Consider the following 17149-nt stretch of genomic DNA (forward strand, 5'->3'; position numbering starts at 1 on the left):
AGGGCAGAGTTCTCAGGAGTAGGATCAGGGCCCTCATCAAAGAGGCCCAAGGGGGCTTGTTCGCCTTTCTCCACATGAGGACACAGCAAGAAGGTTCCATCTATGAAGCAAAAAGCTCTGCCCAGACACGGAACCTGCTGCCACCACATTGATCATGAATGTCCCAGCCTCCAGAACTGTGAGCAAAAAATATGCCCAGTCTTAGGTATTTTGTGATAGCAGCCTGAAAGGACTGAGACAGCATTCTCGTTGCAATTGTTTCGCTACATTTTTCCCACCCATAAGGAAATCAGAGGGATGTGTGACCGCCAACCTGCACCAGATCCCTAAGGAAGTTCCCCTTCCTCAAAGCCATCATAAGCCCCCGTGCCTCGGCGGACAGTGAGGCAATCACACATCCCAAGAACTTGTCACACTGGTAAAGACCAGGGCATCTCACGTTCTCTTTCTGTAATTTTACAATAGTATCCTTTTAAAAGGTTAAGATTGAGAACATTAGTAACACACATTAGAAACGCACCACCGTTTTCAAACAGCTAAGGAAGGGAAAGTAAAGGTGCTGGGATGAATGTATTAAGGTTTTAGATTGTTGGGGGCGGGGGGGGGTGTCACGATCCCCAGCTTCTGCGCCTAGCATGACATGGACGAATTGCAGACACGGAGACCGCGCGCCACTGCCTTCCCCCATTTCCCACCCAGTAAGACGTCCAGAGCAGCCGGTGTAGACGTTGCGCCCTCACTGCTGGGTGAACAGGAGGCGGATAAAGGATGTAAAACTGCCTTCCGTGGGGAAGCAGCTTGGTTACTTGTGGAACCAAAGGGTCTGGGATGCGGCTATAGCAACACCAGTAAGCTCCTGTGCTACCGGGGAGAACTGACCATGTCAGGCGACACAGGGAGATGTAGGCCAGGGTTTTGTTTTGTCCTAGCACAAGTGTTCTCAGCCCTTCGCTTCAGTATCAGCTACCTATTAAGGACTTTGGTGTTGCCACTTCGTTTCGGATGCACGCCCTTCTCAGAAGAACCAGCCATCCAAGAGGAAGGAGGTTCTGAACAGTGAGGCATAACCCTCGGCTGAGTTAGACAAGCTCTGCACTTGACGCAAAGGCCTTTCGGATCATCAAAGGCCTTCCGAAGCAGCATTTTCACCGCAGAGTGGTGCAGAGCGCTAGAGGCTCGGGTGGGGGGAGGGACGCCCACTGCTGTTCAAAGTTCCATTTCCTGCCCAGCCCATCTGGGAAGCCACATTCAGGAACTTATCTAGTCCGTTCTTTCTTCAGCCAGTAGATACACGGTTATATCTTTTAATTTAAAAACACATTTTACCTTTTTAAATTAGAATCTTTATTGCATCTGATGGTCCTGTCTCATTTTCACTGTCTCATCAGTAAACCATTGCAAATCACAGTGCCAGCCCCTCTGTGTCCCCACGTTTGACACAGTAATTTCCTCCAGGTGTGGCTGAGTCAGCAATTCCTTCTGCGTCCATCCCTATACATCCTGTATGGGTGACAGTGCAAGGGTAAGAAGTGAGTGTATTCAGTGGGGAAATAAGGGGTGCTGCGAAAAAAACTGAGAAAAACACAGCATCTTCCATTACAAACAGTGAATGTCCCGGAGTCCACAAAAGAGTTGAAAAAAAAAAAAAAACTCGGGCCATCTGGGCATCTTTTCAGATGAACGATCTTGTGAATCATCCTAAAATTCTTCTATAAATAAAGAGCATTAACACTTTGGTTTATGTTCAGCCAACAAAAATAAATAACCACAGATCAAAGCGGGCTGTCAAACGATGTAAGCCACCCTCTGAAATTGGGGAAAAATGTCTTACAAATCTCAGAACTCCAAGATGTTTTTATTTATTTCAAATTCCAATAGAATGAATATGTTTTATCTAAATATTTTTATCACACAACTAAAACATTGAATTACTTTTTCAGAAATAGAGTTAAATACATCAATCTAGTTACAAATTCTAATATAAAGAGTACAAAATATAATGTTATAAATTGTATTTTAAAAAAGGAAATACAAATTCTATGGCCTTTTGCATTTTACTGCCTCAAAGTAGAATTAGCAAAGCTGATGAAGAATGAACATTTTCCCTTGGGCGGGTGGCCCCTGGGTCACTTCCCACAGGCATGTTACCGGGCCCCAGAGCGTGCTCCCACCAACCACCAACCACGGCAAACACAGGCGTCCTCCTCACTTGAAGTCCTGGCCTGTGGTGGTTTCATCTTTTTTTGCTCAGTGAACAAAACGTTCTGAAATTAGAACTCACCCAAGTTAAAAGCAGTAAAACAACATATGCTACTTAAGACGTTTTGAAGTGGAAAGTAAAGCTATATGAATGCCGTCCTTCCTTCCTTCCCTTTTCTACAGCTTGGAAACCTCTGAGAATGTGCTGGGGGTGGCAGAGGAGGGTTTGTCTAGTTTGAAGGAAGGAATGTTGGCAGACAGTCTCCAGCCACGAAAGCCCAGGAGGTGCCCTCTTCCACACAGCGGACTAAGCACTGCACCCACCTTCTTTGATCCAGAAGGCATCACTACTGACCCCGTAAGCCACACCCTGTCTCTCTGTCCAAAGAACAGAGGCCGACCAGAGAGGCCGCCCTGGAGAGGCACCATGGAGATGAAGCTCGCCCTTCCCGCGCTCAACCCTGCGCCCTGAAGGCGTGTGAAATGATGGAACCCACGTCCCGGAGCCCCTGCAGAGCTGTTCTCGTGCCCTCAGCGACCTGTGCACAGTGGCCAGATCAGGGGCGGTGGCCTGTCATACTGGGCGCTCCTTTCTCTGACGAAGTAACTGTATACAACTCCCAACTGCTACTTCCTGAAGCACCTGCTTTTCAGGAAACCAGTGTCATTCTTGGCTTAAAAAATAAATAAGTAAATATTGGGGAACCTCTTCTAACATTTAATACTTTTCACAGCCTCAAAGGCAAAATTCACCGGGCTTTGAAGCCAAGTCTGTATGGTGCTGAGAACGGAATCTGTCCGTCTAAGATGACAATAAGACCTTCCGGGACCAGGCAGAAAGGTAGGCAGGTACAGTGGGCTGATTTCCCAGAGAAGATCCTCAACAGCTGACTTTTGAGAGAATTTAAATATTCATTCTTCAGATTAAGGAATACAAGTGAACAACCTGAAAGATTTTTAGAAGCTCATTAGCTGTGTGTTATTTGAATGCAAAAATGAGGAGGAGCTGTGAGCAGGAAACAGGAAGAGTGTGGGAAGGCAGGCCAGGGTGGAGCCAGGCCCCAGCAGGGGCAGAGGGGGAAGCAGCGAGCGGAAAGCAGGGGAGAGACACGGAGAAGCTGCAGTGTAGACAACCAAACCCTTTATTGTCTAAGTTACATTAGACGCAACACTGTAAAAAATCCTGTTAAGAAACAAGGAAACAGCAGATCGGGAGAGGTAGTAGAAAGTCTGTAACAGTCAGAAGACAACGTACAGAAGTGTATCATGCAGAAATTACCATTCGGAAAAAAAAGGGAATCAAACAGTGGCTAAATAAATAAGAAAACACAAATCATATTAAATACTATGACCGAACTGACATCAACAAATTAACAAACCAATACAATACTGATGATTGGTGAAGGAAGGGACCACACACCTCGGCCTGCCCACAGCTGGCCTCAGGGGATGGCATTCTTGGGGGTGTCCCCCCAGTCTGTTTAGCTGGGTGAAAACCTTCCTCCTGCGCTCTGCACTCTGCACCCTGCGCGGCCCCGCAAGCTGACTGTCCTCCACGCCTGCTCTCCTGCAAGCCAGGAAGGATCCAGCACGCGGCCGGCGGGGCCCCAGCACCAGCCCACCCCCTACCAGACTCTCCAGGATGGAGACTCGCCAGCAAGACACTTCCAGCTCCAAAGGCCAACTGCACTTTTCCATGCCGCTTCTGAAACAGTAAAAATGTAGACTACACTTTTGTGTCACTTTGGGTATAGAATTTCTTTTTAATAACTAAAACACAGAGAAACAGGACTGGGTCACTAGTCCCTGACATTCCTAACAGTCACTGTTCACTTTCGGCCAAGAAAACAAAAGCCAGAAAATGCAGAATGATCACTGTGGGGAAACTACTGAAATGATTAAACATAAATCAACACAAGAGTCTTCTGATTTCTTAGGTGGACAGAGGAATGTGTCTCTGCAACTCTGCTCAAAATAACTTTACAGAACAGCCAATTACAGTTGCTTAACTGTATCTGCATGGACATTCCTAATTACACCAACAGGACAGATCATTTTCGTACATATCTGGTGTAAGAGTATCAGAAAAAAATAAGTAAAAAAAAAAAAAAAATATATATATATATATATATATATAAGCTAGCCAGTTACATTGCATTGTTTGAAAGTGTTGCAAAGTAACCTGAACCGTCAAGTAATTTAAACTCAGTAACAAGTAGAATCCAGAACCAAACATTAACTAATAACAATAACAACAATAATAATAATAATATTATAATAATAATAATATTCAACAAATCATTAGAACAGGAAACCCACACTTTAGGGTGTGTGTGTGTGTGTGTGTGTGTGTGTGTGTGTGTGTGTTTAAACAAGACTTTGTATCAGAAGCCCACTGTCTACAAAAACTGCACTAATCCATTACTGTATTAAGTAAACTGTTGCTCTCACCAGTATTAAAGGTTAGGATAATTTCTGTACATGTAAAATTATTGCTTTTTTGAAAAATATATTTAGCATGCTCGTTTTAATCCATTTCCTGCCTTTACAAAATTTCACAATTAAAAAAAAACCTAGTAAAGCTTTTGCAAAAAATTTCACAGAACATTTTCATTCAAGGCAGCAGTAACTTTTGATAATGCATAAAATCATATGTGCAAAAATCTGAAACTCTCAGAAATATTACCATCACACATAGTGTCACGGCAATGGGAAAAGAAAATATTTATATCTGTGGAATACAATTTCAATTGCGTACACTGCATGGTTTAAGATCCTTTGTTATGGGCCTTAACCCCCACCACAAAAACTTGCATTTGCATTACTGAGGAAGAGGTATATAGAGCCGTCCCCACCCAAGGGGCTGGTGATCCCCACCCTTTATGAACGAAGTTACTCATCCTGTGGAGGTCACCAGGCCCAGGGAGAACACACACCCACTTGCTGGGGTGGCTCAGGGAAGGGGCGGGGAGGCAAAGAGTGGGGACAGAAGGTGCCAGAGCTCAGCACCCTAGTTATCTAGGGCCCCTGAACCTGCTCAGGGATTCTTCTGCCATTACTAAAACAGGTCCGAATCGGGAGGACTCAGTGGCTAAATAATTTGTTAAGACGTATAGTCTTCCTTTGTAAGCAGTTTGCAGAATGTAGCCCTGTTACAAAAAGGTCCTGAGAATAAACAAGAAGCCTGCTTTTCTTAGTGTTCCACTAGCTCTCTTCCGAGGCAGAATCTACGCATTCCCACAGACGTGTCGCCTTTGCCGGATTCGCTCAGTTCGAATGGTGGAAGGAATGGAACAGGCACACGGCCCCCAGGGAGAGTGCGACGGAACCAGCATGAGGGTCCCATCATCGTGCCCCTCCACCAAGCCTGCTTCCCACAGCACCTGAACGTCACCTCCTTCCCCTCTCTTATTTACTATTTTAAATACCCACTAAGACAAGGAGAGGCAGTAGTATTAATACTCGATCAACCTCAAATCCACCACGGTTTGTGCTGACATCATCTCCACAGTCCCTCTTAGCATGGGAGGCCCCTGTGACAGTGCTCAGCCTCGCCACTCTGTCCAACACACGTAACAAGTATCTTTTTTTCCAGTGTCTCAAACTTGTCTTGAATAAGATAGATGCCTTGTGCCCCTACTGTGCCTGCCAGTACTACTGTTTATTGTAAGAAAATATGGGACTATGGGCGATGAGCACGTAAATGTGTATATAGTATCTACATGTATTTCTAGAGTATAGCATCTTCATTTATTTCTGAACGTTTAACAAGGAGAGGCATCTGCCTTCAGGTTCCACTCCAGCGCAGCGGCTCGGGATGTGAGGTGTCTGCTCAGTTCTCCGGCTGTTCTTCCGTGGAGTGGCCAGGTCACAGGTGGGAGGCTGCTGGGACATCGTGAGGGTACTGCTAATGGCCGTTACGGGGACCTGGGGTGCGTCGGAAACATGCCTTTAGGTTCCCTTTCTGAGAGGCACTGTCTGGACGGTACCTGTGTTAGAATGGTCTCTCCCCTGGGTGAGAAAAAGGAAAGAACAGGAGAAAAGCTCATTTCTGCCTTTTGGTTTCTAAACGCATTTTTCCTATTAATTTTCTAATCAACATCCAAGAACACAAACAATGACCTTCACAGAGCAAGCCAACCAAGTCGGCAAAGACCTGACTTGGGCTGTAACTCATACTATAAAATAAGCATGAAGTAAGTTTAAATGTGCCTTGCTGCCTTAAAGAGAGGCGGCTTGAAAAAGAATCATTTCCAGTGTGATTTAGAAAGGATCATTAGACTTCTCTAATGGTTTCACATGTAAGAATGGCAGATGATAATGTCTGAACCAGCTCTGGAGAGAAGGTTACAAGTTGGCAAGATGAGGAGGCAGCCAGATTGTAAAATTGTATAGTACAAAGCGGATTTACAAGTGAACGGTAGTTCCAAAACAAGGCTGAATTTGGGGCCATACAAACAAAAAGAAAAGCACGGCTCTCACATACGTCTGTCAGAACTTCAGCGCGTTTTCACCCATTTCCATAAACAATTACCACACCGGAAAAAGGGAAGGGGTATTTTACAGTGAACTGCGAGAGAAAACCAAGCGTAAATGGGGGTCCACAGCTTTCAGAGAATGCTCTCCAATGACATGTGAAGCATCCCTGTTTGAACAATAGCGTTTACAATCTGAGGACAAAAACAGTATGGCCAGATTTATCTTACTTAACTGCATTAACCTTCAGCTAAAATCTTGAAGTGAAACTGACCACCAGAAATTAACATGCATACATAAACCAGGGGACTCATGTAAAATTCTAACTGTTTCCAGCTAGACCTATAGGAACCCCAGAAATAATGGCGGAGTGGGGGAAGGTCTGGTTGACATAATGAATTAAAGGCTTTTCTTAATAGTTCCAGAAAACTCCTACTTACAGCTGGCTCTGTGTTCATGACATCTACCAGTTGACATGCAGTGGAAGTCAGACAGATACTCGACAAAACTTTATGAGGGCTTAGGGGGTGGGTGCAGTGGTGGAGACAGCAGTTTATTTGAAATGTTGGAAACAGTAACAGAATGAGAGATGTGATAAAGCTTCCCTAAGTAGATGGTGGATTTCCTGCAGTAAACGGAGAAAGATTGTTTTACATTTTTGTACAGCGACATCAGGCTGTGAAGAGATCTCTGAGGTTCTGACGGGAAGTATTCATCATCAGCGGGGCTCACCAAGAACCAATTCCAAATACATTCGGGAAGGAAAATGGTCTTGTGTTTACCGGAAGAAAACTGGGAGTTACAGTCAGCTGTTGGGTGTTGCCCTTGACCGTCTCTGCACAGTGAAAAGAGACGTCAGGGACCGTAAGAAGTGGTCAGGGGGTGCCTACGAACACGGGGGCTTTGTGTGCCTAGATTTCACATGGACGGCACCCCCAGGGCACATCCACCTGGGTAACTCTTCCTTTGGACCGGAAGTCACAGACTTGCATTGGGTTAGGCCTCAACGGACTGTTCCAGAGGCGACAGGAAGACGGCCCTCTGTCCATGACGGGCTAACGTTTCACATTACAGGGCTCAGACGGCTTTAAAAATATTTATTTTGGAAGCACTGCAAAGTCCGGATAAACCAAACAACTAGGTGGTTAAACTGTGTTCACAAATCCAGATGCAGAGACGCCTACTGTCTCTTCATAATTGAAGGGATGTGTTCCAATACCTCATTTTTTAAGAGAGTTGTTTTAAGTTATTGATTCACCAGAGGCCACCATGTCATCATTCAATAAAGCAGCCCCAGAGCATTTTTAAGAAATGAATAAAACATGGAAGAAAGGAGGCACAGAAATATTCAAATTAAGTGGACACACTGTCATCTTTTGAGCACATCCACATCGCCTTGTCCTCCGGAAAGGGAAAGAGCAGTCAAAACATGGGACGCCTGCTTTTAGAAGATTGCGCTTTTCTTTTTTGCAGCTGTGAATTGTGGGCTTTTCAGTGATGCTGAAAGAAATACTATCTTTCTGGAAGGTATTTCCGTGTTGTAGGGATGGATATTGACTACTGGAACTTTATGAGGTCTACTTTCTCTTTCTTTTAGTAAGGCAAGGGAAATGTGTATGTAGTGGTGGGTGTGGATCGATGGCCTGCACACAAAACACCCGCCATGCCCCAGGACACACGGGGCACCTCTCAGCCTTCAGAGGGAGGTCAGCCTACAAACAGGGCTTGCGGTCAGCCACGCAGGCAATGCTAAGTGCCTGAGGACCAATTATGCACAATGCTTTATTGACTAAAACCTTACCCAACAAGCCGTAAACAAGGGCTATGCGACTGGGGTGATTTTGGATAAGTCACCAGGTCTAATTCATGATTTTTGGTAGCATATTATATTTAGAGAAAATGGAAAATGTGTTTTTAAGATGCTTGTTTGGTTTAATAAACAAGAAAAGCTTAAGCAAATGAGCTGAATTTCAAACTCTGATCTGTGATGCTGAGACTCTAAAAGTGATACTGAAAATAGATTATGCATATATTCAAATGTACCAACCTACGTGATTTCTCCATCATTTGCATTATAATAGCCACAGCTAAAAATGAGACAAATTAGGTCGCCATTTATTTTTTCATTTCCTGTTATTTTGATTAATGGAATTATTTATCCAGCTTAACTATTTTTAAATAACATTTAGAATAATAAGAAATAAACTATTAATCATAGTCTTTAAATTCTGGCAAGGAATCCAAACAAATCAAAACACCAGATTTCATATTTGAGCAGTCATTCTGGTCTTTTAATAAATCCCAAAACCACGAGGTTGGGGGGAATAATTTTTCTTGGTTTCAAAAATCATTTTAATTTCTAATGTTTAACAACAATGTAACAAAAAAAATCAATTTATCTGCAACACCAGAGAAACTTCCTAGTTTTTCCTCTAACATCCACAGGACAAAACACCCAGATTTCAACATATTGTTTTCAAAAAGTGTTTCTAATGATGAATACTGATGATTACTAGAAATTAAACATTTATTCAGTTGTGCTAAACGGATGACCAAGCATCTTTTAAACGACAACATGCATGAGCTCTTCCCCTCATTTAGAATTTGATTTGGAGGATCGGCAGTCCTTGGCATTAGAACCATCTTAATCCAAAACACAGTAAAAGCACCAAGGACAAGCACCAGGGCCGCCGCTGGGCTGGAAGAATCACCCACAGGGGCGGATGCCCTCACAGTTGGGCTCCTGAGGCCCAGGGCCCGGACCCTCTCACCATCTTCCTTCCAGCTTGTCTACGATCGAGGCCAAAGAGTGAGATGCCTAGAGGGGCGTGCTGTGAGCATCCACAGCCTACGGGGAGCCCTGTTATATTTATCCTCCATCTCTGCCTTCCAAGGCTCCAGGCATCCTTTCCACCCTCACCGCCTACCAAAGGAAGGTGTTCAGAAAGAAGTGGCTGCTTGACTATCTGGTTTTCATGACGTCCTCTGCGGTCTTAAAGTAAGTGTTTGTAACACGGAAGAGGTTTAAACAGTGCATGTGCTGAAAAAGACTGCTACTAGTGTCACCACAAAAGGAAACTACTTTATTTCTCCTCAAGCTTCAGGTGTGTGCTGATGAATTAAACTGACTTTAATTTAATTATTTATTCTTGATTCTGACCTACGGTGAAATAAATCAATTTCAGCAGATTTACCTGGCCCTCGTGCCTGTTGAATTGTTTCGCTGAGATAGACGGTGTATCATGATTTCTCAGAATTTTCCAGTATAGAATATTCAAATATTAATATGACAAAGTAAGGGCAATTGTTCTACAAAAACCAGCAATGTCTGTCTACCAACCGGAGGGCTTTTGAACAGAATGTAGCAAACGAGGTAACTAGGCCTATCCTGACAATACTTTTCTCAAACTCACAGTTTTCCTGCATCTAATGAATAATTAGCGACAAGTCTCTTAAACCAAACAAAACAAAGAGAAGCACGCTGGCAGGTTCCAACAAAGCCACAAGACACCAAGTAAAGAAAACATGCCGTCAAACTGAGTTCATAAGCAAAATCTACTAACCGGCTTATCAATCACAGTCATCTGTCCACACAGGCGTTATGTGTGTAGACGTGTTCACATGTGAGCTCACCACAGAAATGCTCTCCAAGTATGTGAGTTTCCTCCAGTTATTAAGGAAAATTGCTTATTTTTAGAATAAATGACGAGGTCACATTGAATGTGTGCTTCATGGTGTATGCTCTAACTTGATTTCCACAGCAAGTATACAAAATAAGCACCATTATCATTATTCTATAGATAAGGAAACTTAGGTTACATTATATGTCTATGGTGGAGGATCAACGTTAAAGCCTCTACTCAATAACCCAAGAGATTAGTAATTTATATTATCTGGGTCTCTAAAAGTAGCACTGGCTGACCTTGAATGAATTTAAATGTTGATAGCTATTAGATATATTTAATCTCTGCCAGGATCTCTCCTCTCCACTTTAAACCCGTATCTTCGCCTGCCTATTGGACACTCCTACCTGGGTTTCCACGAAGCTCTCACTTACCCTGAATTCTACCTGGAAATGTTTTATCCTGCTCCTCCTTCCAGCCTCAGGGGAATGGATCATGCCTGGGGCCAGCTGCCTGAAGCCAGACCTGGGGTCAACATGATTCCCTCCTGTTCCTCATTTCCCACACCCAATCCCTCTGTGTGACCTCTCAAATCTACCCGCTCTCTCCAGCCCCATGCCAGCTCAGGCCACCTTGTCTCTCGCTGGGATCAAGCGAAGCGCCTCCAAAGGGCTGCTCCTGCCACCGGGAACCACAAAGCCCATTCTCTGTGGCGTGTGACCTGCTCACTCTTCTCACGCTACAACTCTGACGGTGTCCGTCCTGCCCCTGGGCTCTCTATCCCCCATGGGAAGAAATTCATGAGTCTCAGCAAGGAGACCTGGTGCTCCCTAGACCCTAGTCCCGAGCCTCTGCCCACCCACTCCGGCTCTCCCTCCCTGAGCTGACCCCCACCCAGCTCCTCCATTGGAACGTGTTCCTCCACTCTGGGCCTTCCACGTGCTGAGCTCTTCAGGAACGTCCATCCCTCTGCCCCTCCATAGTCTTCCAAGCGCCTCCAGCCTCAATGACAGGACCCTTCCCATGTCACAGCGCTACCCTGCTCTGCCCTATTTCCTGTCTAAGCCACCCATGGACCTTTGGAACCAGAGAAACAGGAAAAATGGTTTTCTTGTCTCCCCAGTACCCTGTACAAGCCTGGCACACAATGGGTGGTCAATAAATATTGTTAATGAGTGAATAAATTATTATAAAATGGAATTTCCAAATGCTGTTTCAATTAAATAATTTAGCATCTATTATGTATATCTATAAAAGTCCATTGACTTTAAGTGTCACATCAAATAATTTCTGCATGAATACACAGTGTTGCATGATCCAAAAAAAACACAGCCATGATCCCTAGCATCTAAAGCCCACAGGAAAAGAATCTGATTTAAATATTAATGAATGTTGGTAAAGCACTCTCAATATGAAAAAGAATATGATTGGTAAGTATGAATCACATTCCAGACATACATAACTACAGAATATTTTTCTATAAATCTATACGGTATTCTAAATTTAACATAGCTACTGTGATTTCTGTAAACAACGAGAACTACAGGATAAGAACAAAGAACCCTAGGATTTAAACCTCTACCTATTACTGATGTGTTTTGCAATTATCCTACGCAACAAATCTGTATGGGAATGCTTAAAGATATAGTTCCAAAGTACGTTAAGGAAAATGCAATTTCCTTAGAGAACCAGAGTATTCAGTGGTAAATCACCAAAAGCTACTTTAAATGTAATGAAAGACAAAAAGTACTATCAGAGGCCATGATCTCTTACACGGAATTTAACAAACCAGCTGCCACACCAGGAGACGCATACAAATCTAGCTCAGTTTTAATGCCAAGGCCTGAACTGCCACTGTCCTACGAATGCAAGGGAAGCTGGTCCACTGAGATCTTCACACCAACAGTGAATACATAAGCTAAGTCTGAAAGACACATTAACTCAGACCACGATATTGAGTTACTGTAAACTCGAAACTAAGAGGTTAGCTGGTGTGAAGTGTAAAGTAACAACATTTTAGTCTAGAGAGACAACGACAATGATGTAACTACATCTTTTCTATATCAGAAGCAGGAATGAGTAACAATTATTATAAACTCCCAGCATAACCAATAAGTAACACAGAAATTATTGAAAATACAGTCTACAACACTTGCTTTTTGATCTCCTACTTCTCCCTAGGACAAGAGCTTTTCAAAGGGGCTCAGGCAGAATTAATAGACAGCAAATAAAACTGCCATGCATTCCTGAAGAATCTCACCAACTTGTTCATAGATCTGCCTGGCCTGGCTTCCCGCCCCTGTCAAACATTCCTACCCAAAAGCCAGGTCTTTGGTGGGTTTAACGGGTCACCTGTGCAAGCAGGAACACTTAGGACTCGCTCCAGTTGTAACATCAACTTGTAATTCTCAATTACGGCATGACCTTGCTGTTACTACATCCCACAAACACATGACGGTGACTGTTTGTGGCAAGAGGGTTTTATTTCTGTTAAAAAGGACAACGCTTCCTAACTGCAGTGGAGGTCATGCATTTGGAAATCTTTTAATTCCGTTTTCAGAAAGATGTTTTATTTATTTCATAAGTTGTCATAGTAGTGGGTAACTGTGGGTTTGATTAAGAAAGGCAGAAGCTAATTATTTAAAACCTGTAATAAATGGCAAGGCTTTTTGTCAACAACACGTGAAGCAAAGGCCTTTAACAACACATAGAAATTCTACCAAGGCAATAAAAAAAGGAAACGAAATCCCTAATCAGGTAATGTCAATTCGACATCCAGCCCAGCTCAATCACTCATTAGCAGCGGGCCCTTGGTGAAGCCATTTCATGCCTCTCACACCTTTTCCCTCCAGAAATAAACTAGAATGATTCTCGAGTTTCCTTTGAGATCTCGCTAGATCATACTGAGTCTTGAGATCCCTTGGAGGTCTTAATCGCCCTCATCCTCACCAGCAACCAGGAATCCCACAGACAATTAGATTTGTCAGGGCAGGGGACACAAACTGGATTCGACCACCCAGACAAGGCTTGACTGTCATGGCAAAGAAATTCTTTCCTCAATGACAAAGGGGAGCGTTTGTCTTTGGAGAAAGCCAGAATGTTATTTAGAGAATGCTTGTGCAACACGGGTGTGACGTCCTCCGAAGGCAAAATGGGAGAGCAATGAAGATACACACTCACACCCTGAAAGAACGCAAGAGACCCGCTACGGGCTGTGGGCGCCGCACTACTTTAGAGCAGGACTCAGAACCGCGTGCTGACGCAAGGGTCCTGCACACTCCGTGTATACTGAGTGGTGTATGTACACAAGTCACACCTGGATGGAATGGTGCATCACGGGCACAGGCACACAGCTACTTTCAGGCACTCCGGCCATGCCAGTTGTGTTTGTAATGCAGAGAAACAATGCATAAAGCCACAAGACACCATGCTGGACGTGAAACTTTTCTTACAGAATAACACAAAAATAATGTTCCTCAAGGAGGTTAACCATCATTTGTTCTCAAGCAAACTCATATCCAAAACCATCTCGGAAAAAAAAGTGAGTTTCTAGTGTTTGCAGTCACCGCCAGTCTGTCCTGACTTCCTCCTCCCCAACGTAACCAACAACCAGCGGTGCGCACCTAGACCCTGCACCACCTGGCTGGGAGGGCTTCTGTGCGGGGACTGCCCACAGACGGCCCCAAAGGGTCACGTTCCAAGAAAGTGTATAGGATTATTTACACATCTAGTGAAAAAAAACAAAAAGGAGGTCATGCTTCAGCGATGAGCATCATGGTGCACCTTTCCCAGCTACTGCATCAAAACCCAGACATCCAATTCATCATGAGACCTACTTGTTTGGGGGCGTCTGCGGAGGTGGTGTGAACTTCAGAACCCCGGGGTCCATCGGACTCAAACACCACTGTGGGAACAAGGGGTTTGTTAACAGATGAGCATGTGAGCTTCAGGATGTGCACATTAAATGAGTCCATTACAGATTAAGTACTTTCACAAAAAAAGACACCAGCGCCTAGCCTGTGGCTGGAAAATACCAATTTACCGTAACACTTACAGTAAGAGACTGTGATAATGGCTGCCTGGGGCCACTGCCCTTTTTAATTCAGACCTCGCTGCTGAAAAAAGCAATCACTGACAACATTAATTATCGGTGTGTGTGTAAGGGACCCTCTTCTTGCATTACTTACCATTTGGCCTGTGTCATCTTGCATCAGACCAGCTTCTGTGTGCATCCTTCACAGTCCTGATAGAGAACCCCGTCTCCCCATCTCTCTAATGCCCCTGCACTGTCCTGACAGTTTCCAGCCTGATCGGGCGCAAGCTCTCTACATAAAGGCTGAGGGATTTTGCAGTACATCCTGCCAGGTAAAAAGGGGCCCAGGTGTATCCCACAGAGTCCAGTCAGTGCCAGCGAGGACACAAAACCATGCCTACACGGTGCTAAAAGGGTACTTTGATTAAATGAGTGCTGGTGGCAATGCCATTCATTAGCATATTCATTTCTGAGGAGTCAGTTACTCTCTAATTAAAATGGAACATTTGCAAACAGGTTTATCTCAAATTAAACCACATGGCACATGGATACCAAAAAAATCCATTTCAGGTGTGGAGTGGGGGCGGCCGGTATACGATCCCGGAGGCAGATGGCAGGGCCCCCCCACCTGGTAGGGGCTGAAATCTCAGTATCTCCCTGGCTGTGGATGGTCAAGCCACTGACAGAAGAGACCCCTCTTCCTCTGCTTCCCTTGGGGACAGCTGGGCGGGAGGGCGATACCTGAGTGTGCCCGCATGTGGGCCCTGAGGTGGCCGGGCTGGTGGAAGCTCTTCCCGCACTCGATGCAGACGAACTCTCCTGGCCGGGCCTGCGTCCGGAGCGTCCCTGCGGTGGCGAGGTGATGGTAGTGGCAGTGGCGGTGGCAGGGCCGTGGCGGGGTTGGCGTGGAGGTGAGGAGGCAGGAGAGCGAGAGGGAAGCGAGAGGAAAACATCATTAGTCTGTCTAATGTGTCATCATGTGAGGCTCCCTTCAGGCCCTGGTGACAACTGTCAGCCTTCATCTCGGCTCTGCTGACAGGCCAGGCACTCTCAGGACTGCAAGGATGCATAAATTACAGCGAATTAAAAACCGCTCCCTGGGACGGGAGGCGCCCGCCAGGCTGCACGTCCGGCTGTGCGGCTCCGAGCATCTGCAGGCTGGGCCCAGCCATCACCCAGCTCTGTCAAGCAGCTCATCCGGCAAATCAGAGTGACACCAGAGTGACAGAGACAAGGCTCATGGAAAATAGGAAGTGAGCGGGACCAGAGCCCGCCGTGACCCGGCTGTGATCCTGGGAGACCCACACAGAGTGAGTGCAGCCACGGGGCGGCCCCACCTCTGGCCCTCTCTCCTGCCTGCCTGGGTGGCTCTGAGGCCGCGGCCCCCAGCAGAAGGGAGGAGACACCTGCAAGCACCAGGCAGCAGCCCCCAAGGTGCGTGCACTTGCTGGCCATCGGCAAGGTCGGAAGTCCCCAAGTCCCACCTTCTCCCCAAAGATCTTGCCACATCCCTGTACTCAAAGGCTGGGCTTTGTGTTTCCTTCTGATCCAAAAAGCCACACGGCTTTTATTAGAAAGGGATGCAGAGTGTGTGTCTGCACACCTTTTCTCTCTGAAGAAAAGGCTTGTTTTCCACATGCTGGTAGCTCCAAAGACATTTCTCTGGCTGGGAGAGTCACTGTCACGTGCAATAGTAACTCAACTCAGTAGGAAAAAAAAAACAAATAATAACTAGAAAAAGTCACACCTGTTGCAAAAATTTTTTTAAAAAGCTGCTTTACGCAGCTGAGTTTTTATGTATCTAAAGGCTGGCACCTGAGTGTGAACAGCAAGTGAAGAGAATGACAAAAGGCGGCCGGGCGTGGTGGCTCAAGCCTGTAACCCCAGCACTTTGGTCCGAGACGGATCACGAGGTCAGGAGATGGAGACCATCCTGGCTAACACGGTGAAACCCCGTCTCTACTAAAAAAAATACAAAAAACTAGCTGCGCGTGGTGGTGGGCACCTGTAGTCCCAGCTACTCGGGAGGCTGAGGCAGGAGAATGGCGGGAACCCGGGAGGCGGAGCTTGCAGTGAGCTGAGATCCGGCCACTGCACTCCAGCCTGGGCAACAGAATGAGACTCCGTCTCCAAAAAAAAAAAAAAAGAGAATGACAAAAGGCACCTTAGTCACACTGGTTGAAAACAAATCTTCAATACTGTTTCTCTCACCCTAATTCAGAGTAGCTCAATAGGTAAAAACATAAAATCATGTTTACACTATAGATCAAGTTTACGGAAATAATAAAGAAATGCACGAACTGTGAGGCACATCTTGTCAAATTTCTTAAAGGACAGATCATTAACATGAATCAGAGAAATTTAACACCTTAGCCATTGACTACTCAACATTCCCATTGCCTTACATACACAAAAGCAGTAAGAAGAAACACTTCAACCAACACCCAAGTTAACAGGCGCCAGCTGCGGTGGCTCACGCCTGTAATCCCAGCACTCTGAGAGGCCAAAGCAGCAGGATCACTGCAGCCCAGGAGTTCAAGACCAGCCCGGGCAACAGAGTGACAGGCCTCATCTCTACTAAAAATGTAAAAGCTATCCAGGCGAGTGGTGCATGCCTGTTTCTAGCTACTCAGGAGGCTGAGGTGGGAGGATCACTGGAGCTCAGGAGGTCAAGGCTGCAGTGAGTTGAGATCACACCACTGCACTCCAGCTTAGGTGACAGAGTGAGACTCTGTCTTCAGAGAAAGAAAAAGGAAAAAGGAAAAAAAGAAGAGGGGAGGGGAAGGGAGGGGAGGGGAGGGGAAGGGAGGGGAAGGGA

At 45.4% G+C, this 17149-nt stretch overlaps 1 protein-coding gene across 1 annotated transcript in view; it reads right to left on the reverse strand.

Annotated features, from left to right (window-relative positions):
• Positions 1 to 1327: 1327 nt before the first annotated feature.
• Positions 1328 to 17149, reverse strand: part of ZNF516 (zinc finger protein 516) — a 137311-nt gene continuing 121489 nt past the window's right edge. Inside the window, exons 5-7 of the mRNA XM_025365530.1 lie at positions 15073 to 15177; positions 14135 to 14202; positions 1328 to 6210 (exon numbers count right to left, since the gene is read on the reverse strand). Of these exons, the coding sequence (XP_025221315.1) occupies positions 6151 to 6210; positions 14135 to 14202; positions 15073 to 15177 (233 nt within the window). The 3' untranslated portion in view covers positions 1328 to 6150. The remainder of the gene's footprint in view (positions 6211 to 14134; positions 14203 to 15072; positions 15178 to 17149) is intronic.

This window comes from Theropithecus gelada, chromosome 18, assembly GCF_003255815.1.
Source record: "Theropithecus gelada isolate Dixy chromosome 18, Tgel_1.0, whole genome shotgun sequence".
In the NCBI taxonomy this organism is placed as follows: domain Eukaryota; kingdom Metazoa; phylum Chordata; class Mammalia; order Primates; family Cercopithecidae; genus Theropithecus; species Theropithecus gelada.